This window comes from Aethalodelphis obliquidens, unplaced genomic scaffold (assembly GCF_003676395.1).
Source record: "Aethalodelphis obliquidens isolate GAN/ISIS:26980383/991018 unplaced genomic scaffold, ASM367639v1 scaffold39, whole genome shotgun sequence".
NCBI classification, from domain to species: domain Eukaryota; kingdom Metazoa; phylum Chordata; class Mammalia; order Artiodactyla; family Delphinidae; genus Aethalodelphis; species Aethalodelphis obliquidens.
In genome coordinates, this window is record NW_020837983.1 from 5,525,189 (window position 1) to 5,549,778 (window position 24,590).

The following is a 24,590-nucleotide window of genomic DNA, read 5'->3' on the forward strand; positions in this document are numbered from 1 at the left end:
AAACTCTGGGAGGGGATAAGAGCAATGAGGACTAATAGTACCAGATATATATGGGAACATATTTTAAGCCGTCAATGGTTAAAAGAGTGTGGCACTACAATGTTAATAGAGAGACAAATGGAAGAGTATAGACAAAAAACACATACATGACTTTACTCTGTGAAAAAGGAAGCATCTCAAATCAAAGGAGGAAAAGGTGGGCTACTGAATAAATGATGGTAAGACAGCTAGATAGGTATAAAGAAAAAAGTTGGATCCATGCCTTTGTAACATTACTCCCTCCAAAATACATACATACACACACACACACACACACGCACACACACACACACACACACACACACACACACATAAATTGGACCTGTAGAGCCCTGTAGAAGGAACCAAAGTACTAGAAGAAAACAAGAGAGAAAAATTATTTAAAAAAATTTAAAATCAGGAAGGCCTTTCTAATGATGACATAAAAGAAGCCATAAAAGTAAATATTGATAAGTTTGACTATATAAAAATATATTACAAAATTTCTACATGGCAAGATTCCACAAGAAAAACCAAAAACAAACTGGGAAAAAGCTGTGATCTACCATCTTAACCATTTTTAAGCATACAGTTCTGTAGCATTAAGTATATTCACACTGTTGTGCAACCTTCGCCACCATCCATCTCCAGAATTCTTTTCATTTTGCAAAACAAACTCTGTACCCATTAAACAGTAATGCCCCATTCCTCCCTCTGCATTCTACTTCCTATCTCTATGAATTTGACTACTCCTGGTACCTTGTATAAGAGGAATCATGTAGTATGTGTCCTTTTGTGACTGACTTATTTTGCTTAACATAATGTCCTCAAGATTCATCCATGTTGTAGCATGTGTCAGAATTTCCTTCTTTCCTTTTTGAGGCTGAATAACATTCCATCGTACGTGTATACCACGTTTTTAATCCATTCATCAGTCAGTGAACATGTGGGTCGCTTGGCAATTTTGAAAAATGCTGCTCTGACTATGGGTGTACAAATATCTCTTCAAGCCCTTACTTGTATATATATATTTTTTATAGGAATGCAGATGTTGGTCCCCAGGAGAGAAGTAATTTGTCTCTCTCTTTTTTTTGGAAATTTATTTTATTTTTGGCTGTGTTGGGTCTTTGCTGCTGTGTGCAGGCTTTCTCTAGTTGCGGCTAGCAGGGGCTACTCTTCCTTGTGGTGCACGGGCTTTACATCGCCGTGTCTTCTCTTGTTGCGGAGTATGGGGTCTAGGCATGAGGGCTTCAGTAGTTGTGGCTCGGCTTTAGAGCGCAGGCTCAGTAGTTGTGGCGCACGGGCTCAGTTGCTCCGCAGCATGTGGGATCTTCTCAGACCAGGGCTCAAACCTGTGTCCCCCGCATTGGCAGACGGATTCTTAACCACAGTGGCGCCACCAGGGAAGCCCACTTGTATATTTTTATTTTAATTTTTTTGCGGTATGCGGGCCTCTCACTGCTGTGGCCTCTCCCGTTGCGGAGCACAGGCTCCGGACGCGCAGGCTCAGCGGCCATGGCTCATGGGCCCAGCCGCTCCGCGGCATGTGGAATCCTCCCGGACCGGGGCACGAACCCGCGTCCCCTGCATCGGCAGGCGGACTCTCAACCACTGCGCCACCAGGGAAGCCCCCTATTTTTATATTTAAAATATTTTGCACCATGGAAATTGCATTAGGACTCAACTGCGGGATAACAAACCACCCCAAAACTGGATGACTTATAACAACAGCGATTTATCAATTCTCCTGGTTTTGTGGGTTGGCTGGGCTGTCCTTCTGCTTGTTCACCTGGCCTCAGTCATGTGGTGGAATTCGACTGGGAGATCTGGTGGGCACAAAGGTCCAAATGGGCTTCATTCATATGTCTGGCAGTTGGTCTTGGCTCTTGCCTGGTTTTCTTCCACGTGACCTCTTCTCCTCTAGTAGGTTAAATCAGTTTCCTTAATGGCAGACTCAGAGAAGTGTTCAAGAGGGGAATTCACAGGGGTCTGTGACCTTGAATAGGAAAAAAAAAAAAAAAAACGACATCTGTTTTTACTAACTGCTAACTAAAATTTAGAATTGGCTTCAGTTATGAATATAGGCAACAAAGCACAAAAGTATTGTCACCAAATGAAATCACAAATAGTTTTTCAATATTGTTTATGTTCATCACCACTATGAAACTTGAAATTAGACTCACTGCTAAATCTTATTATTTAACAGTTAAAGAAGCACATATATGCCATGGCACAAAAATGATTAAGGAACTCGTATCTGAAAGAGAAGGGCATCTTGCCCCTTCCCCTTTCACTCTCGCCGCTGGCTGGCATGTGGAACTAGCAATGGGCCATCTTGGACATGCAGGTGAGAATTACACCTCTTCAGATGATAGAACAGCCAGACTGGAAGAGCCTATGTCTCTGGGACCCTGGAATCTCCATGCAACCCCGAATTGCTTACACCCAAATTGCTACTTCAAAGAAGAATAATGTCTACTTTGTTTACAGCAGTGTTATTTTGTGTCTTTATTTGAGCAGCTGAACCTATTTCCTTATTAATACAACAGCAGTTATCATATTTTGTAATTATATATTGATTTGTGATGATTTTTGTTTGTTTAAATGTCTTTACCAGTAAAGAATAAGTTCTTTGAGGACATGGTAGGTATTTGTTCACTCTGGAATCCTAGCAACTGGTACAGTGTAGGCACAGAGTAGATTCTTAATAAATGTTTCAAAACGAATGAAATAATAGCATAAGAAAATGTGTATGAGCATATTAGGCTAATCAAATAACATTGTACAGGCAGTATGTAAAAACAAGCAAAAAGCCTCTGCATAGAAAAAAGGTTGGAAGAAAATACAAAATGTGAATAGTAACTTTGAATTATAGGTTTTAGCATGATGTTTTCCTACTTTTGCCTATATTTTCCAAATTTCCTTTAATGAGATTTAAGCAAAAGAAAACATATATATAATAAAAAACATATAACAAAACAAAATGGACCGAGGAGAAGTTAGTTGATCCCTGAGGGCCATGGAGAAGTTGGAGGAGGTGTGTGGAGTATTCTTGTCTGGGGAGATTTAACCAGCTGTGGTCTGGTGCAGACCCTCTCAGACCCTTTAGATACTCAAGGTGTCATATAAAAGCCAACAGGCCAGCTTGACTCTTAACATAAAGAATGAAACTCACTTCTTAACAGAGGCCATGGAAAAAGTAAGAGGTGGAGTAATATTCTGGAACAATAATGCATAGCTCTTTACAACGTAGCAACAACCATAGGACAATCTTTATTGGGCTAAAGCTTGGAAATAAATTTTATTATATTTCATTCACATTACACAGATGAATCAGTTATAGTCACCATGAAGAGAGTCATAAACTCAAAGATGACAGAGTAAGCAACTGCCACAGCTAAAGGCCAAGTTAACAAATTGTGCTTCTGTGGGCATTCATTTCTTAATGTTAATTTTTTGGTTAGGCACTGAGCTTCTGCCTTGATTATAACCTTGATTGAAGAAAAGTGTACGCATATTTCAAATACACTGATTTTAATACCAAGAAATTACACTAAGGAAGTATTTTCATGTATTCATAATTCTAAACAAAATTAACTTCAAGATTGGCAAATAATAGATGTTCGATAAATGTTAATTGGTGACAGTGTGTTATCCATAGAATAATTTTAAAGGTTCTTAACTTTTCCTCTATTGCCATTAATTGAAATTCTGCCTTCAAGTTTAAATATCTAAAGGCTCATAACATCTTTAGTATGCAGTTATGATTATGTGAATTATTAGAAATGGCTATATTTTTTGATATAGATTGACTGTCCTGGAGACAAGAAAACAAATGAAAGAGGTCCATCAGAAAGATGTGAAATTGGGTACGGGAAATAAAACAAGAGAAGTTAATAATAGCCAATGATAACTGTTAAGAAATAATTTTTAACAAAACTGTATAGTCATGATCTCATACAGCTATAAAGTCCACACATGTTAAAAATTTCATTTAACTCATTAATTAGTGGGGGAACCAGTAAGATTTTGCAACCAATTCAAAGAAGTATTAAAAAAAAAGTATTCAAACTACTAGACATCTATAGGCAGTCAGGAATGCTTAAGTAAATCTGCTTAATAGATATGAAACTGGCAAAAACAGATAATATCCATAGAACAATAATCAACTGAATCTCCTATGGATATAATTTGCATAAGTTATGGACAAGAATTATTTGCATTATTGTCAATATTCTGCAACTTACAGAATTGTAAAATAGTTCAAAGACAATGAAAGGCACAAAAACCCCATAAAATCAGATAAACTGGACAATGTCTAACTTTCCCTTAAGACACCCAACAATCCTTTTGGTCCCTTTAAACAGCCTTTCTTCATGGTTTCCCTACACAGATGACTTGTTTTGAGTGCTATTTATGGGCCAGGCATTGCCCTAGATGCCTTGAAGATATTAACTCATTTAATTCTCACAAGAACTTTATGAGGCAGGTTCTATTACTATTACCATTTCACAGGGGAGGGATCTAAAGCACAAGAAAAGGTAAGTCTGTCACCCAAGGTCACAGTGATAGTAGGAGGTAGAACCAGGATCTGAATGCAGGTAGTTTTGCACAAGTTATGCTGCCACGGATGTGAGTATATGAAGATAAAAAAATTCACAGGACCTGACAAGTTAGATAACATTAGATATAGAAGCAGGAAGAGGTAATGGTGACTCCAAAGTGTTTCCCCTGGTTGTGAGAAGGGGTACACTGTCCAGATAAAAAGACTAAGAAGAGGAGTTAGTTTAATTTGGTTTTTAGACATATACTTTGAAGTAATGGCAAGATGTGGAGATGGAAAAGTCCAGCTAGGCAGGAGGCCAGAACTAGAGATGTAGATGTGATTTTTTTTAATTGAGCAGGTTTATTAAACTTTGGTATCAGAAACACTAGTGTGTGTCTGTCAGAACTTAAGGACAGAAGCCCAGAGAGAAAAGAGAATATTATGCAGGAGGGACTGAGGTCCTGCATAGGCTGAAGAGAGCCAGTGTCAGGGAGTAAAACCAAAGCAGGGTGAATTGGCTGGAGTTCTTAGGTCCAGACAACAGAGTACTCTCCCGTGGGTTTAAGGAGAAACATTAAAATGGAGTCACAAATGCAGATAGCTAGGGTTGAGGCTGAAAGGTAAAAAGAGTCTACTATCGTGGAGGAGCTTTATCCAACACGCAGTAAAACTGGTCAAGCAGGGAGGGGTCATGATCAGAGGCACCCTTTAGAAAGAACAAGTGTGGCTGCAGCGCGAAAAATCTGGTCAAATCTGGAGGCAGGAGGTGTTACTGGGATCCAGATGTAGGCAGCTGCTGGCTTGGACCAAGTCAGGTCGTGGCAACTAGACCCAACGATAATATTTGAGGGGCCTGATGGTAAGAGTGCCAAAGGAGGCTCATATACCATGTGAATAAGGGTTTAAAAGTTATAAATCAAGCTAGTAAACTGTCAAATTATTCTCTTTCCTACTGCCCCTCGATGAATATCAATACATCTTCAGAAGGACCTGGAAGGAAGGGGGAGAACCCGGGCGAGATCCGTCGAATTTAGGCGGGGCTTTCCTGGAACCTATAAGGCCGAGGAGCGAGGCGGCGGCGGCGCAGATGCAGGGGACCACAGCGACACCTGTCTCATCTCCGACGGGAGTCCAGCGGTCTCCTTCCCGCCGCTAAGAGGTGCGCAGACAGAGCTGCCGGGGGCGTGGCGTGGCGTGGCGAGGAGAGGCGTGTCCGCGCGCTAACAGCGTGAGGTCGAAGGGCACGGCGGCGTCCCTGTCATGGCGGCCTCCACGCTGCTGTCGGCGTGGGGCCCGCTACGGCCCGGCGTCCCCGGCCTGTGCCGCTGCCGGCAGCCCAGGGGCCTGTGGGCGCACGCATGGCGGCTTCCGGAGCCCGCAGGGTCCGGGCGGAGCGTGGCCGCGGTCACCGGACCTGGCATCTCGGGCACTGACCGCTACTGCTTGGAGCTGCTGCGGTGAGGGAGCCGGACTGCCCCCGGCCGGGAGGTCGGGGAGCAGGCCGAAAGGGACCCTGGTGGGCGCGGCGGGCCTCGGGGCGGACCTGCACCTTCCCTGTGTCCCTCAGCGTGTGAGCTCGGGTGTATGGGGGAGTGAGGCAACAGGAGCTTTCACACTGGTCACAAATTTGTGGCAAAATGCCTTCGTCTGTCACCTTGCCCGAGCCTTAACTTTACCTAATTACACGCTTTGCATGAATAGCTTTTTAAAATTCGAAACATGGCTAGTAACTAATTTTAATTAAGCAGTAGTTAACTTTGAGTTCTTCCTGTGTGTCAGGCACTGTGCAAAGTAGTTTACAAGTAAATTATCTAATTTTCGTTACAAAGTATGAGGGAACAGTTGTAGACCTACCACTTACAGTTATGTGGATTAGAGCATTTAGAACAACGGCAACATTCCCATGCATTTCAGTATTTTGTTTCGTTTTTAATCACTTTTTGAAATAGTGTTCCTACCCCACCTTTTTTACTTGTTGATTGCTTGTAGGAGAAACAAGGTAGCATTAGTGGAAATCAGGTCATTAAGAATTGTAAAAGCCAAAAAGATTATATTCATCTATATAATTTTTAAGTTATCATTTTTTGATGATAAGACATTTAAATTACCAAAACATATACCATCCATATCCACTCATTCAGTGCAATTTTTCTTTGACACCAGTAGTATCCTAACTTTCCTATCCAGGGTTGAATCACTCTTACTAATTTCTTATATATTCTTTTAGAAATAGTCTGTGGATATCACATAACAGCTTTTCTCAAATATATATTTATAAATGGCCAGATACTTAATCTGTCCATATTGGTATTTAAGTGGAATGGAGACTGTTGACTCTAGCGATTTATCGAAAAGCAGGCAGCAGGCAGACCTTATCTGAGTTTATTAATCCTAGCTCTGTCACTTGGGAAAGTTAATTACTTTAAGAGTCAGCTATTTCCTCATATGTAGATTTCTACTTCTACTTTATAACATGGTTGTGAGGATTAAATTACATGATGTATATAAAAATGCTGTTACATAACAAATGCTCAATAGATAGTTTAAAAACAAAATGAACTTGAAAGGAAGATTAGAACTTTTAGCTTCTAATTGTCCATTAATCTTTGCAAGATTTGGCCTCGAAATTGTGTGTGCAGGGTTGTTTTGGACATGTATCTTATGCAAGGCCTCCAAATATCAGACAAGATACTAGACTATAACTTCAGATTAGCCAGCCGAGGATCTTCTAGGAATCAAGGATCCTGGGAAAATCTCAAGCCTAATTTACATAGGCTTCTTGGGGTTTGGTTTGAGGAGCACCACCTCAGGCCTTGGGATTAGTGTTATAATAAGATGAGGAGGTGGCAGTGGTGATATCTGGAAGTGCAGTTCTCCAGCCTCACTGAGGAACCACTTCTTCTTTTGTGCTTCAGTGGCACAGGTCCATGGAATTAGCATAGCAGTCCTAGCACTAGATATGCTTACTTCTCATATGTCTGTCTCTCCCTGCTAGATTGAAGTCTATACCTATCTTCAGTGTCTAGCGCAGTGCCTGGCACGTGCTAGGCACTGAATAAATGTTTGAATGAATGAATGAATGAAAGGTTATTGACCCTGCTGCTGTATAAAGCCATCATAGCATAGCATTTCTCATTATCTGGAACAGTTCTTAGGTAACTGGACCTTGGTTAGCTATTTATAGGTTATCTTTGTATACCAGTAATCAACGTTGATAACAGTGATCCTGATTGATGAAGAAATGGTTAAATAGTATATCCTATTTAATGTAAAGAAGAGGGTAATATTGTTTAGAAAAATTCCCAAAGTATTTTAAAAATTGTTAACAGGGCAAACCATTAGCTGTGTAGAATATCTTATTTCCCAGAGACTGTTACAGTTCTGTTATGTCTTCATTTCATTTTTCATTTTCATGTAAGAAACTTGAAGTACTTCACATGTTGATTATTTTTAAGGAGATACGAAACAGGTAGACTATCAAGCCTCATTTTTTAAGTTAGGAAATAGACATGACTGGTATCATTTCTGTCAATAACTAGTTGAATGATGGAAATTAAGATTGTAGTTTGATTCCTATTCAGTGTTTTCTTACTGTCTCATATTAACTTTCACGTGTTTTAAACACTTTTGAAGTTTAGAGACTGTTTATAATAAAATAAAATTTAGAAATGTTTACATCTATATATATTTACAAGTATAAGCTATAAAGTTTTGTCTGAACTCTCCATATTGTAGCTGAAACCGCATATGGTGAGATTTTTTAGTAGAGCTGTCTTGTGATAACAAGGTTGCTGCTATCCATTCATGATCTCTCCCTTTTGTTTATGTGGAAGTTGGGGGAATTGTGAAGGTTTAAGTTCTCTGTTAGCCGCAGGACAAAGTGTGAACCAATTGAAAAGTGGGAGTAGTCTGAATTTCAAACCTAAACTCCGTGGAATGAGGTTGGACCCATTTTATACTGAGTACTGTTTTATAGGAAATACTGTGTATTACAGTGAAAGTAGTCTTGTCAATAGGCAGTCTGGTAAGCACTTCATATTTATTTATGTATGTATGTATGTATGTATGTATGGCTGCGCTGGGTCTTCGTTGCTGTGCGCAGGCTTTTCTCTAGTTGTGGTCAGCGGGTGCTACTCTTCGTTGTGGTGCGTGGGCATCTCATTGCAGTGGCCTCTCTTGTTGCGGAGCACCGGCTCTAGGCACGCGGGCTTCAGTAGTTGTGGCACATGGACTTCAGTAGCTGTGGCTCATGGGCTCTAGAGCGCAGGCTCAGTAGTGGTGGCGCACGGGCTTAGTTGCTCCGTGGCATGTGGGATCTTCCTGGACCAGGGCTCGAACCCGTGTCCCCTGCATTGGCAGGCAGATTCTTAACCACTGTGCCACCAGGGAAGCCCTGGTAAGCACTTTATACTTAAGTCATCCTAGAATGAATATAGTTAAGGATTATATATTTTTAACTTTTCATTTTAAAGTAATTCCAAATTCACATAAAAGTTACAGAAATAGTACACAGAGCTCCAATGTACTCTTCACCCAAATTCCCTCACTGTTAACGTTTTGAACCACTTGAGAATAAGATGTAGATGCCCTATTACCCCCCTTATTATTTTGGTTAAAATTGATCCAGTATTACCATCTAATCCACAGACTCCATTGACATTTTGCTAATTAGTCTGTTATGTCTTCCATGTATCCAGGATCACGTGCTACATTTAGTTGTCACGTGTCTTTAGTCTTCTCCAATCTGGAACAGTTTCTCAGTCCTTATCTTTCATAAACTTGACTTTTTTTTTTTTTTTTAAGAGAACAGGACAGGCTACTTTGTAGACTTTCAGTTTGGGTTTATTTAATGTTTACTCATGATTTACACAATTTTTGCAGGAATATTACAGAAGTTATGCTGTTCTTTTCTCAGTATCATGTCAGAAAGCACATGGTGTTGATTTATCCTATTACTGTGGAGTGAACTTTTTGTTACTTGGTTCTCAAGTGTCTTTCAGGTTTCTCCCTTGTAAATTAATAAGAATGTTAGCAAATAATATTTATTTTGTGAGAAGATACTTTAATACTATGTAAATATTCTTTTTCTATCAAACTTTCACCTGTTTAACATTTTCAGACATTTAGTGATATTTGCTTGAATCAGTTTTTACTTTGATAGTTATCAAGTGGTGATTTTAAAAATTCAATCATGTCTTCTAGGTTTATCAGTTGGCATTGTACTGGTTGTCAAATTTTTCCTTCTCTTTGCAGTTATTCATTCATTTATATTGGTATGAGCTCATGGGGTCCTGTTACAATCTTTTACTGTCATTATTTTTTTGATGCTCAAATTGTCCCAGACTTAGCCAGTAGAACTTCATCAAGCCAATTTCTTTGTCCTTTTAACACGTCACTCCATTCTTTGAACATTTGTTTACTTTCTGCTCAAGAAGGTGTTTCAGGCTTATTTGGTATTTTCCTTCCACCAGCCCTGGAGACAGTCATTCCTTCAAGGAGCCTTAGTTTCTTTCAGTGGAGAAATCAAGGTGTGTTCACTGATACTGCGGGTATGGGGGCGGATATCATTGTTTCTAGGCTTTGTCAGCAGATGCTGTAGGGAAATAGAAGTAAGTGTGAGTGTGTGCGCATACACACAGGCGCACCCTCCCACACACCCCCCATATTGTTCTCTGTCTTTGTCTTGTGTATATATCTATCTATGCATTCAAAGCCATGAGTTCATACCAATACTTGCTGGCACTGTTTTCTTGATTTCTACATCTGTAACTCATTTGAATTCTTACTAAAACCAAAGTGATTCTGAAACAGTTAAAATTATATATATATATATATATATATATATATATATATATTATATAAGTCAAAATAAATTAATAGAGATTGATTATTCATTTTAACTGGTCTGGGATTGGAAGCAGATAAATTTTTTATCATTGTAGAGAAACAGATATAAAATATAGGAAACTTGGGGGCTATTTTGAGTTGAAGCCTTGTTTTCGGTTCATTTTGGTCAGTATTTTTTTGTGTGCAGTTTGGAAAGTGAAAAGTAATTATCTTTTTTTGCTTATTTATTGTAGGAAACGAGATTATGAAGGCTATTTATGCTCCCTGCTACTCCCTGCAGAATCCAGAAGCTCTGCTTTTGCACTGAGAGCTTTCAATGTGGAACTGGCTCAGGCTGGTATTAAAATACCTTAAAAATTATTTGTAAAAATAGTGATGTAATATGTTTAATGCTGAACAATAAAGAAATATAGTAGTAATTTATATGTTAGATGTGTTTAAGGTTTCTGCTGGTGATTTCTTTCTGCTGCTTAACAGTTCAATTCCAACAATAAAACTAGCTAATGAACTTAATGTTTTTGGAAAGACCATCCTGTAATTACTTTTTTTAAGGATATTATAAAACTATGCAGTTAACATTGCACATTTGTCTGTTAATTGAATAGGTTAATCAGAGTATTACTGCTTATTCTTTACACATTTGCATAATTTACTTGTATATAGCAGTTCTTCAAAGCACTTTTTAAATTGCGTTTTTAGCTTTAAAGTGAAATGGAAATTGAAGCAATTATAGCAAACCCAGACCTTATATCATACTAACTTTTCTAAAGAATTACAAACAAAGGAGCGACTCTTCTTTTTCTTAAACTGGAAAGAATGTGTGCTGATATAAGATAAATTGAAATGGAGAATGTAAATGAGGGAGTTGAGATAGAATTGCATTGACCTTCTCAGTAAATGAAATGGAGAGGTTGGTTATTGAGAGTGAGGGAGCACGGGAGGGTTTGGAGTCTTCAAGAGTATGACAAGTTTTGACACAGTCTCTCTGGGGAATATGATAGGACGTGAAGTAGGAGCACATGAAAGGATGTGAGTATAGTACTGAGGCATAATTGTGGTTAAACACTATAAATCTGCAGAGAGTAATAGAGTCTGGCTGTTTGTCCTTGGTGTATTTCTAGAAGTCATGGGTCTATATTTTTTTACTTCATCCTTTTTCAGGTATAAACTATACTTCAGCATCTTAAGTCAGTCACAATTTAACGATAAATAGTACCCAATGTGATCTTCCATTATAACTGTAAAATAATTAAAATTCCATTTTTAATAAATAAATCTTCCATATTTTCCCTGATTCTCTGTCACCTTATAGGAATGTCTTGCCTTTTTTTTTTTTTAATTTAAATAAATTCAACTGTGCAGGTAGCCTTGCACCTGTGTGCCACTCCAGGCAGTGTCCACCTGGCTGCCCCTTGGTCCCACTGCCCTGCACAAGATGCCACTTCCGTCTCCTGATGGCTGTCTGTCTTACTGCTTTTTTGTACACAGTCTTGTTCATTCATTCATTCAACAAGTATTGTCCAAAATATGCTAGGCACTATTTTCGGTACTGGGTTATAGCATTGAATAAAACATACAAAGTCCCTGTATTCAAGGAACAAGTAAATACTGTACAGAAAAATTAAGGAGGATAGGGAAGGCTAGGTATAGCAGGGGTTCCTGTTTTAAGTAGGGTGATCAGGAAAAACCTCACTGAGACGGTGGCATTTTAGCAAAGATTTGAAGGAGGCAAGGGAGTGAGATATGTGTCTGAAGAGTCTTCTAGACAGAAGGAGCAGCAAGTGCAAAGGCCCTGAGATGTAAGTGTGCCTGACATATTCAAAGACAAGAAGGCCAGTGTGGCACAACAAAGAAAGGAGGGAGAGTGTGGGAGGAGATTAGGTTAGAGGTATCTGGGACAGAAAAGTAAGGTCTTGGAGACCACTGCAGTCACTTTTGCATTTACTCTGAGTGAGATGGAAAACCATTGGAAGGTTCTGAGCAGAGAAAGACATCACATCTTTGTCATGTTTCTAAAGGATTACCCTTAAAAAAATTTTTTTTATTAAAGTATAGTTGATTTACAATATTAGTTTCATGTGTACAACCATGGTTCAATATTTTTGATAGATTATGCTCCATTTAAAATTATTACAAAGTATTGGTTGTATTCCCTGTGCTGTACAGTGTATCGTTGTATCTTATTTATTTTATACATAGTAGTTTGTACTTCTTAATCCCTTATCCCTATCTTGTCTCTCCCCTCATCCTTCTTCCCACTGGTAGCCACTACTTTGTTCTCTATATCTGTGAGTCTGCTTCTCTTTTTTTGTTGTTTTATGTTTATTCATTTGTGTTATTTTTTAGATTCTACATGCAAGTGATAATGTATATTATTTTTGATTAATTTGGATATATATCCAGGATTGGAGTTGCTGAATCATATGGTAGTTCAGTTTTTAGTTTTTGAGGAACCTCCATACTGTTTTCACAGTGGGTACACCAATTTACATTCCCACCAACAGTGTACTAGAGCTCCCTTTTCTCTACATCCATGCCAACATTTCTTAATTTGTGGTCTTTTCCATGACAGCTATTCTGACAGATGTGAGGTGATATCTCATTGTGGTTTTGATGTGCATTTCCCTGATGCTTAGTGATGTTCAGCATTTTTGCATATACCTCTTGACCGTCTGTATATCTTCTTTGGAAAAGTGTTTATTCAGGTCATCTGCCCATTTTTTAATTGAATTGTTTGTTTTTTTTAATATCGAGTTGTATGAGCTGTTTATATATTTTGGATATTAACCCCTCAACAGACAAACCATTTGCAAATATTTGCAAATGTTTTCTCCCATTCAGTAGGTGGTCTTTCCACTTTGTTAATGGTTTCTTTTGCTGTGCAAAAGCTTTTAAGTTTAATTAGGCCCCATTTGTTTATTTTTGCCTTTGTTTTCTTTGCCTGAGGAGAAAGATCCAAAAAAATATTGCTATGACATAGGTCAGAGGGTGATCTGCCTATTTTCTAGGAGTTTTGTGGTGTCCAGTTTTACATTTAGGTCTTTAATCCATTTTGAGTTTATTTTCATATATAGTATGAGAAAATGTTCTAATTTCATTCTTTTACATGTAGCTGTCCAGTTTTCTCAGTACCACTTATTGAAGGGACTGTCTTTCCCCATTGTATATTTTTGCCTCTTTTGTCAAAGATTAATTGACTATAAATACATGGGTTTATTTCTGGGCTCTCTATTCTGTTCCATTGATCTATGTGTCTGTTTTAATGCCAGCACCATACTGTTTTGATCACTGTACCTTTGTAGTATAGTCTGAAATCAAGGAGTGTGGTATCTCCAGCATTATGCTTTTTTATCAAGATTGCTTCAGCTGTTCAGGGTCTTTGTGGTTCCATATAAATTTTAGGATTATATGTTCTGGTTCTGTGAAAAATGTCATGGGTATTTTTATAGGGATTACATTAAATCTGTACATTGCTTTGGGTAGTATTGACATTTTAACAATATTAATTCTTCCAATCCATGGACATGGGATATTTTTCCATTTCTTTGTATTATCTTCAGTTTTCTTCATCAGTATTTTTTAGTTTTCAAAATATAGGTCTCTCACCTCCTTGGTTAAATTTATTCCTATGATTTTATTCTTTCTGATGTGATTTTAAATGGGATTTTTTTTGCTTTTTCTTTCCTCTAGTTCATTATTGGTGTATTAGAAAGACAAAAAATTTCTGTAGATTAATTTTAGATCCTGTAACTTTACTGACTTCATTTCTTAGTTCTAATAGCTTTTTGGTGGAGACTTTAGGATTTTCTTTCTTTAGTATCATGTCATCTGCAAATAGTGACAGTTTTACTTCTTACCTTCCAATTTGGATGCCTTTTATTTCTTTTTCTTGTCTAATTGCTGTGACTAGGACTTTCAATACCATATTAAATAGAAGTGGTGAGAGTGGGTACCCTTGTCTTGTTCCTGATTTTAGAGAAGAAACTTCTCACCATTGAGTATGATGTTAGCTATGGGGTTGTCATAATTGGCCTTTATTATGTTGAGATGTTTCCTCTATACCAACTTTGATGAGCGTTTTATCATGAATGCATGAATGTTGAATTTTGTCAGATGTTTTTTTCTGAGTCTATTGAGATAATCATGTGATTTTTATCCTTTGTTTTATTAATATGGTGTATCATTAATTGATTTGTGGATATTGAACCATCCTTTCATCATTTTAGTAAATCCCACTTGGCCATGGTGTATGATCCTTTTTACATATTGTTGAATTTGGTTTGCTAATATTTTGTTGAAGATTTTTACATCTACATTCATTAAATATATTGGCCTATAATTTTCTTTTTCTGTAGTGTCTTTGTCTAGTTTTGGTATCAGGGTAATGGTGGCCGCATAATTGGGAATCTTCCCTCCTCTGCAGTACTTTGGAGTAGTTTGAGAAGGATAGGTATTAGTTCCTCTTTGTGTATTTGGTTTAATTCCCCTGTGAAGCTCTCCAGTCCTGGACTTTGGTTTGCTGGGAGTTTTTTGGTTACTGATTCAGTTTCATTACTAGTGATCTGTCTGTTCAGATTATCTATTTCTTTTGGTCTAGTTTCAGAAGATTGTAGTTTCTAGGAATTTATCCATTTCTTCTAGATTGTCCAATTTATTGGCATATAACTGTTCGTAGTTTTCCCTTCTGATTTTTTTTGTGTCTGTGGTATCAGTTGTAATTTCTTCCCTTTTATTTCTTACTTTGTTTATTTGGGTTCTCTCTGTTTTTCTTAATGAGCTTGACTAAGGGCTTATCAATTTTGTTTATCTTTTCAAAAAACCAGCTCTTGGTTTCATTGAACTTTTTTCTTTTTTTTTCCTGGTCTCTATTTTATTTGTTTCTGATCTAATCTTTATTATTTCTTTCCTTCTGCTGACTTTGGGCTTTGTTTCTTCTTCTTTTTCTAATTCCTTTAGATGGTAGGTTAGGTTGTTTATTTGAGATTTTTCTTGTTTCTTGAGATGGGCCTGTATCACTATAAACTTTCCTCTTAGAACTTCTTTGCTGTGTGTCCTATAGATTTTGGAAAGTTGTGCTTTTATTTTCATTTGTCCTGAGGTATTTTCTGATTTCCTCTTTGATTTCTTCATTGACCCATTGGTTTTTTAGTCTCCATGTGTTAGTGTTTTGCCCATTTTTCTTCCTGTGATAGATCTCTAGTTTCATACTATTGTGGTCAGAAAAGATGCTTGATATAATTTCTATCCTCTTAAATTTTTTCAGACTTGTTTTGTGGCCGAGCATGTGATCTGTCCTAGAGAATGTTCCATGTGCACTTGAAAAGAATTTGTATTCTGTTTTTGTATGGAATGTCTTATAGATATCTATTAATTCTAACTGGTCTAATGTGTCATTTAAGACCATTGTTTACTCATTGATTTTCTTTCTGGATTGTCTGCCCTTTGATGTAAATGGGGCATTAAAGTCTTCTACTATTTCTGTGTTTTTGTCAATTTCTCACTTTATGTCTGTTGATATTTGCTTTATGTATTTAGATGTTCCTATATTACATGCATATATGATAATGAATGTTATATCCTCTTGCTGTATTGGTTCCTTTATCTTTATACAATGCTCTTCTTTTTCTTTTGTTATAGCCTTTGTTTTAAAGTCTATTTTGTCTGATATGCGTATTGCTACTCCTGATTTCTTGTCGTTTCTGTTCGCATGAAATATCTTTTTCCATTCCCTCACTTTCACTCTGTGTGTGTCTTTATCCCTGAAGTGAGTCTGTTGTAGGCAGCATGTTGAAGGGTCTTGTTTTTTTAATCCAATCAGCCACCCTGTGTCTTTTGACATTTAAAGTAATTGTAGTCCACTGACATTTAAAGTAATTAGTGATAGGTATGTACTTATTGCCATTTTATTACTTGTTTTCCAATAGTTTTTGTAGTTCTTCTCTGTTAATTTCTTCTTCATTTTGTTTCTTCCATTGTGGTTATATGATTTTCTTTTGTAGTATGCTTGGGTTTGTTTCTTACTGGTTTTCGTGTATCTATTGTAGGGTTTTTTTTTTGTTGTTTTTTTTTTGTGTGTGGTACGTGGGCCTCTCACTGTTGTGGCCTCTCCCGTTGTGGAGCACAGGCTCCGGACGCACGGGCTCAGTGGCCATGGCTCACGGGCCCAGCCGCTCTGCGGCACGTGGGATCTTCCTGGACCGGGGCACGAACCCGTGCCCCCTGCATCGGCAGGCGGACTCTCAACCACTGAGCCACCAGGGAAGCCCTATTATAGGTTTTTGATTTGTGGTTACCATGGGGTTCATATATGTTGACCAATAATTATATCTATGTGACTTAAACTGATAAGTCTTGTAAGTTAAAACGCATTCTAAAAGATCTACATTTTTTACTCCCCTGCCTCATATTTTGTGTTTTTTATGTCATATTTTACAACTTCACGTCTGTCTCTTTACTGTTTATTATAGTTATGGTTGCTTTTACAGTTTCTTTTTGTTTTATAATCTGCATACTGGCTTTAATATTTAAGTGGTTGATCCACAGCCTTTACTATATGATTTGTCTTTATTAGTGGGATTTTTTTTCGCCTATAAATTCTTACTTCTTGTAGCCTTTTCTTTTCCACTTAAAGAAGACCATTTAATACTTCTTGTAAGGTTGGTTTAGTACTGATAATCTTTTAGTTTTTTCCTTATCCAAGAAGTTCTTTATCTCTCAGTTCTGAAAGATAACCTTCCTGGGTAGAGTATCCTAGGTTGTAGGTTTTTTCCTTTCAGCTGTTTAAGTATATCATGCCACTCACTCCCTTATGGCCTGCAAAGCATCTGCAGAAAAATCAGCTGATAGCCTTAGGGGGATTCCCTTGTATGTTTTTCTGCTTTTCTCTCTCTCTCTTTTTTTTTTTTCTCTTGCTGCCTCTAAGATTCTCTTTAACTTTTGCCATTTTAATTATGATGTGTCTTGGTGTGGGTCTCTTTGTGTTCATCTTGCTTGGGACTCTGTGCTTCCTGTACCTGGAAATCTGTTTCCTTCTTCAGCTTCAAGAAGTCTTCAGCCATAATTTCATCAAATACATTTTCTACGCCTTTCTCACTCTCTTCTTCTGGAATCCTTATAATGTGAATGTTAGTACACTTGATGTTGGCTCAGAGGTCCCTTAAACTATCGTCATTTTTTAAAATTTGTTTTTCTTTTTGCTGTTCTGATTGGGTGATTTCCATTATTCTTTCTTCCAGATCACTTCTGTGTTCTTCTCTATCACCTAGTCTGCTGTTCATTCCTTCTAGTGCATTTTTCATTTCATTTATTGTATTTTTCATCTCTGACTGGTTCTTTTTAATATTTTCTAGTTCCTTGTTAAAATTCTCAGTGTGTTCATTCATTCTTTTCCCAAATTTAGTTAGCATTCTTTTTACTATTGCTTTGAATACTTTATGTGGTAAATTATTTATTGTCTGTTTCATTAGGGTTTTTTTCAGGGTTTTTTCCTTGTTCTTCCATTTGAAACATATTCCTTTGTTTTCTCATATTGTTTAACTTTCTCTGTCTCTATGAGTTAGGTGATAAGATTGGTTACCTGTCCCAATCTTGAAGGGGTGTCCTTGGGTGGGACTGCCCCTATGCAGTCTGCTTGCCCAGTTACTTTGGTGGGAGGGCTGGATCTGAAGTGAGCATAGGTCATGTCTTCTCCTGGGGTGTGCTGGCAGCTACCACTTTGGTGGGAGGTAGGGCTATAGGTGAAGGGGCTATAGCCAGAGCCAGGTGTGAGCTGGGGCTTTTCCTTTGCTCTTCCAGTGGCAGTCACCATCCTGTCTGGGTGGGGTCTGGCGCCCAAGGTGCTGGAGCACAAGCCCTGAGGGTTGGTCTGAGCCGGCTCCCATCCTTCTAAGTGTGTGCACTCCTCTAGCAATGGCACCTCAGCCCTAGTCAAGAGCAAGAGGGGCTGGAGCAGGCGCCTGGTGTGGGCTGGGGTGCATGCTGGAATGGTCTGGGAAGCCAGTCAGAGCCCCAGGCAGTTTTCAGCCTGCAGCCTGATGTGCATGCTGTTAATGGCTGCCTTCACGCTATTCAGAGGCAGAGTCAGGTCCAAGCTGGCTTCCTTTTCTTTAAGTGTGTGCACTCCCCTTAGCAATGACAGGCTTCGCCCTAGTGGAGAGCAGTGCTGGAGCAGGAGAGGCTGGAGCAGGCAGCTGGTCAGAGCCGCAGGCAGTTTTCAGTCTGCAGCCTCCATGCTATTCCCGGGAATAAGTAAGTGTGTGCATACTCTTCACAAGCAGAGTCTTGGTTTCTTACTCCAGTAAGTCCCACTGGTTTTCAAACCAGCTAAGGGTAATTGTGTTACCAGTGTCAGACCCTTGGGCTGGGGTGCCTGGTGTGTGGCTCAAACTCCTTGCTTCCCAGGGTGGTTCCCTGAGCCTGTGTGTGATATCCCCCTCCTTTTCTGTGTCCCCTGCTAAGGGCCTGGGTCCCAACCTAACTGGTTCTCCTCCCTTCCTCCCCGACTCCATGTGCATCTTTCTTCACAGCCTTGGTTGTAGAAGAGCCTTTTTGCCAGTTTCCAGGTTGTTTTCAGTGATGTAGATGTATTTTTGATGTGTTCATGGGGGCAGGTGGGCTCAGTGTCCTCCTACTCTGCCTTCTTGATCTCCCTCCTAAAGGGATTAACTCTTTTTTAAAAATGTATTTATTTTTTCTTTTCCGTTATGGTTTATTACAAGATACTGAATATAGTTCCCTGTGCTATACAGTAGGACCTTGTTGTTTATCCATTCTGTATATAATAATTTGCATCTGCTAGTCCCAAACTCCCAATCCATCCCTCCCTCTTGGCAACCACGGTCTGTTCTCTATGTCTGTGAGTTTGTTTCTGTTTCATAGATAAGTTCATTTGTGTCATACTTTAGATTCCACAAGTAAATGATATCACTTTGGTAAGTAGTAGTTGTCTTTTTTCTGACTTACTCTATTTAGCATGATAATCTCTAGGTCCATCCTTATAGCTGCAAATGGCATTGTTTCATTCTTTTTTATGGCTGAATAATATTCCATTGTGTGTGTGTGTGTGTGTGTGTGTGTGTGTGTGTGTATACACATATATATATATATATATATAGATATATATATATATATACATGCCACGTCTTCTTTAAAGGATTACTCTTGATGCTGTATTGAGAATAGACCATATGCCATGGGATCTGAACACTAAGCATTGCTAAGAGACCCACCCAGCACCAAGACCATAAAAAAAAAAACAAAAAAACCCCCAACTTTTTATTTGGAAATAATTTCACACACACCAAAGTAAGAATAGTACAATACCCATATACCCTTTTGTTAATATTTTGCCCTATTTGCTTTATCATATTGTGCCCCTCTCCCCTTCTTCCTCTCTCTCCCTCCCTCACACACACACACACACACACACACACACAAATATGCACACACATACATGCACTGGTTTTCTTACGAATCATTTTACAGTAACTTGACTACACCATGGCCCTTATCCCTGCAAACGTGAACTGTATTTCATTACCATAAGAATATTCTCTTACATAACAGTTATCAGTTTGAGTAAATTTGAGATTGATACAGTACATTTATTTAATCTACCTTCTGGTTTCCACTTTTGTCAGATGATTTCAATGATGTCCTTTATGGCATTTTTTAACCCTCTGTACAGGATCCAATCTAGGATAATGTATTGCATTTAGTTTTCATGTCTCTTTGGCCTCCTTTAATCTGGAACATTTCCACAGCCTTTCTTTGTCTTCTCTTATTACATTGACATTTTAAAAACAGTATTGTTCCTTTTCAAAAATTGAGTATTTCTTATTTGGAGTTTATTTTTTGTCATGATTATATTTATATATATCTAGTCTAATGCTTAACTACCTAAATGGTATATGTCCTTCTCAGGGAATCACAAGGAGGCATTACATGTCTGTATGCCTCTTATTGGCAATACCAATTTTGGTCACTAGTCAAGATGTTAACATTTTTTTCCTTGTTAAATATAAGGAAACATTTTAAGACCATGGTCCTCATCAAAATTTACCTCACATATGGCAAATAGGTATATGAATATGTGCTCAGCATCACTAATATCAGAGAAGTGCAAATCAGAACCACAGTGACATATCCCCTCACACCTATTAGGATAGCTGTTATCAAAGAGACAAGAAATAACAAGTGTTGTAGAGTGTGTGGAGAAAAGGGAGCCCTTGTGCACTGTTGGTGGGAGTGTAAATAGGTGCAGCCACTGTGGAAAACAGCATGGAGGTGCCTCAGAAAACTAAAACTAGAACTACCATATAATCCAGTAATTTCATTTCTGGGTATTTATCCAAAGGAAATGAAAATATTAACTTGAAAAGATACATGCACCCCCTTGTTCATTGCAACATTATTTACGATAGCCAAGACATGGAAGCCACCTAAGTGTCCATTGGTGGATGACTGGATAAAGATGTGGTATATCTACACAATGGAATATTACTTAGACATAAAAAAGAAGGAAATCTTGCCATTTATGACAACACAGATGGACCTTGAGGGCTTTATGCTAAGTGAAATAAGTTAGAGATAAAGTCATAAGTCATCTCACGTAAGTCATCTCACGTATATGTGGAATCTAAAACAAAAACAAAAGCAAAACAAAAAAAACCCCAAACTGATAGATAACAGAGAACAGATTGCTGGTTGTCAGAGGCAGTGGGTGGGAGATGGGTGAAATGGGTGAGGGTGGTCAAAAGGTAGAAACTTCCTGTTATAAGTAAATAAGTCATGGGAATGTAATGTACAGCTAATACTGTATTATGTGTTTGAAAGTTGCTAATAGAGTAGATCTTGAAAGTTCTCAACATACACAAATTCCTAATTATGTGTGGTGATAGATAGTAACTAGACCTATGGTGATCATTTCACAATATATACATACATATACAAATCATGTTGTACACTTGAAACTAAGATACTGTTATATGGCAATTATAGCTCAATTAAAAATAAAAAATTTACCTCCTAGATTTAGCATGCACTGGTGATTCTTGCTTGACCCAGCGCCATTCTTAATCAGTAGTAAGTGAGGGAGAGAGTCTAATAATCTTCTTTTAAAAAGTTACTTAGTGAATAAATAAATGAGTTTATTTAAATGTACCACAGTAAAGTTCACTTTTTGTGATGTACAGTCCTATAGGTTTTGAGAACTGCTTCGAGTCACGTATTTACCACTAGAGTCGTGATACAGAGTAATTCCATCAACCCTTATGTGTCCCTTTGTAGTCAACCCCTCCCCTCTCCCACAATCTTTTACATATCCTTCTGGTTCCATTATAAGAGCTGTGAGTATGCAGAGCATGGGATAAACTTCTACCTTTTTGAGCCATAATTTCTGTGTTTGTAAAATGGGTGTATTCGTAAGGACCCTGTGAGTTTGTTGTGAGGATTGTGATCAGATAACCTCTGGTACAGTACCTGGTACTTGTTGACGTTTTTTTTTTTTTTTTTTTTTTTTTGCGGCACGCGGGCCTCTCACTGTTGTGGCCTCTCCCGTTGCGGAGCACAGGCTCCAGACGCGCAGGCTCAGCGGCCATGGCGCACGGGCCCAGCCGCTCCGCGGCACGTGGGATCTTCCCAGACCGGGGCACGAACCTGTGTCCCCTGCATCGGCAGGCGGACTCTCAACCACTGCGCCACCAGGGAAGCCCTACTTGTTGACATTTGATAAATAAATATTAGTTCCTTCTCTGCTTCCTCTAAAAAGCCTCTGGTTCTATTTCCTAGGTTTATCTTCAGACTCAAAAATATTTTTACTGTCACTAACCCAGTGAGAATTGTTTTTCTTCTCTTCCACTTATTATTGAAAAACTTTGTTTTGGAAAACTTCGGTCATATACAACATGAAGTATATTCATATGTAGAGAGAGAAGCATAATGAACCCCCATATACCTCATTACCCACCTCCAACTGTTACTAACTCATGGCCAATCTTGTTTTCTCATCTTTACTCCCCACCCCCCTCATCCCCACCTCCAGGTTATTTTGAAGTAAGTCTCAAATTTTTCCATCTGCAGATATTTCAGTTTGCATCTCTAAAAGAACTCACTTAAAAAAATAACCACAATACCATTATTATATATTAAAAATTTAACAATAATTTCTTAATATCATTAAACGTCTGGTGTTCAGATTTTCCTAGTTGTCTCTGTCTCTTTAAATTAGGATTCAAATAGGTCTACATGAGACTGGTTGATCTCTTTCTTAAATTTCTTTTAAACGAAATGATGCCCCTCTCTTTGTTTTTTCTTGCAATTTTTTTCTAGAAGAATTGCTACTATTTTTGAATGCAGACCTTGAAAATATTTTTGAATAAGCACCAAATAATTTGTAGCTTTTACTTAGGAAACTCATAATGATAATTTAAATGATACATAACTTCAAGGAAAAAATTAAATGTAGAGAAACTTAATTTTTGGCTGAATTATATGATTATGCAGTTACAAATGCTGGTTTTTGAGACTGTGAACAGTGCATTTATTAAAGTTTTAAACACTATTTACAGGTTAAGGACTCTGTCTCTGAGAAAACAATTGGACTGATGAGAATGCAGTTTTGGAAAAAAACTGTGGATGATATATACTGTGACAGTCCACCACATCAGCCTGTGGCCATTGAACTATGGAAGGTAAAAAAAAAACAACCCCCCAAAAAGACCCCTACTTTTCATTTGTAAGAATGTTATTTGAGCATACTTTTTGTTACATACAATTTGGATAGTGTCAATGGGGAATCTATCCTGAAAATAATTTTAGGCTCATGTAATGTTCAGATATATGTTATATTTGACAGAATTTAAAATCATCCACGAATAATTTGCACACATCTTCAGTGTATTTCTTTATAAAAGGAAGAAGGAGAAATCTGATCTCTATATGTTATAAGTTATTTTCCACATATTTGATTGCAGAATTTAAGCCCTACAAATTTTGAAGCAGTGGCAGGTACATTTTCTGTCTGCCCTGCAGCTCCTTATTCCAGTGCTTTAATCCGTACTCTGGGCAGTAGAAAATCACGCATTGATCTTTTGTGACAGGAGACGTGCTCTCATCATTGTCCAGACACAAATCTAAAACTGCCTTGTCTAGTTTGATAGAATTGCATATTTGTTGATGAATTTTAGGTGTCCGAGAAAGGAAACCTATGGGCTAGGGTATTATTTGTAAACTAGATGTATTTAGTAATTAGTTTTACATTAAAGCTGTATGGATTCTTCATTCACAAACAGCCATGCACAGTTTAGAAATACGCTGAACTGTGAACAGAGAAAGGGAATTAGGTACCTTTCATCACTGATTTGTGTCCCTATTGTAATATGATGAATGCCAAAAGATAGTTTCCATCACAGGAGCCACTGACAGACCTGACAGTGGTACGCCTCTTCTCAGGTCTGCGCCCCAGCAGAGGCAGGCCCCATTTGACTTCACAGAGCCTCAGTAAGGATGGAAAGCCAGGCCCCTCCACTGGGGACTGAGAAGAAAGAGTGGATGGGAAGCTTGTGAGTATTAGATTAGTTGTTTACCTTTATTCATCCCACTTCAAGAATCTCATCCTAGGTGACTCAGTTTAGAAAAAAGTTTCTCTAAAAATCCAGAAACTCTTATTTATTTTATATACAAACCTGACTGCATTAGAGGTTTATGCTAAGATGTGCACTGAAGATTCTGACCTTTGTCAGGAAATAATGTGAAAGGTCAGAGATTTCTTTAACACAAATTTATCTTGCCTTCGCTTCTCTTAAATTCTGGAAAACATATCTAAATTACACAATGCTTACGTATATGCCAATTTGTCCAGTTTTAATAGCTGCTTAAATTTTGTTGATTAACGTTGACCAGCTTTCTTTTTTTTTTTTAATTTATTAATTAATTTATTTTTGGCTGCATTGGGTCTCTGTTGCTGTGCATGGGCTTCCTCTAGTTGTGGTGAGTGGGGGCTACTTTTCGTTGCGGTGCGTGGGCTTTTCATTGCAGTGGCTTCTCTTGTTTTGGAGCACAGGCTCTAGGTGCATGGGCTCAATAGTTGTGGCTTGCGGGCTCTAGAGCACAGGCTCAGTAGTTGTGACACATGGGCTTAGTTGCTCTGCAGTATGTGGAATTTTCCCGGACCAGGGATTGA

The 24,590-nt window shown here is 38.2% G+C and overlaps 1 protein-coding gene across 5 annotated transcripts in view; it reads left to right on the forward strand.

Moving 5' to 3' along the window:
- The first annotated feature begins 5,809 nt into the window (after nucleotides 1-5,809).
- The window catches only part of NDUFAF6 (NADH:ubiquinone oxidoreductase complex assembly factor 6), a 36,473-nt gene continuing 17,692 nt past the window's right edge, over nucleotides 5,810-24,590 (forward strand). For 2 of the 5 annotated variants that reach the window (XM_027131436.1, XM_027131437.1), the window contains exons 1-3: nucleotides 5,810-6,021; nucleotides 10,645-10,744; nucleotides 22,978-23,100. In XM_027131436.1, coding sequence (XP_026987237.1) covers nucleotides 5,825-6,021; nucleotides 10,645-10,744; nucleotides 22,978-23,100 — 420 coding nt within the window. In that variant the 5' untranslated portion in view covers nucleotides 5,810-5,824. Of the gene's footprint in view, nucleotides 6,022-10,644; nucleotides 10,749-22,977; nucleotides 23,101-23,886; nucleotides 23,971-24,590 lie in introns of those variants that run through there. The other 3 variants (XM_027131439.1, XM_027131440.1, XM_027131441.1) reach the window with 3 other exon arrangements.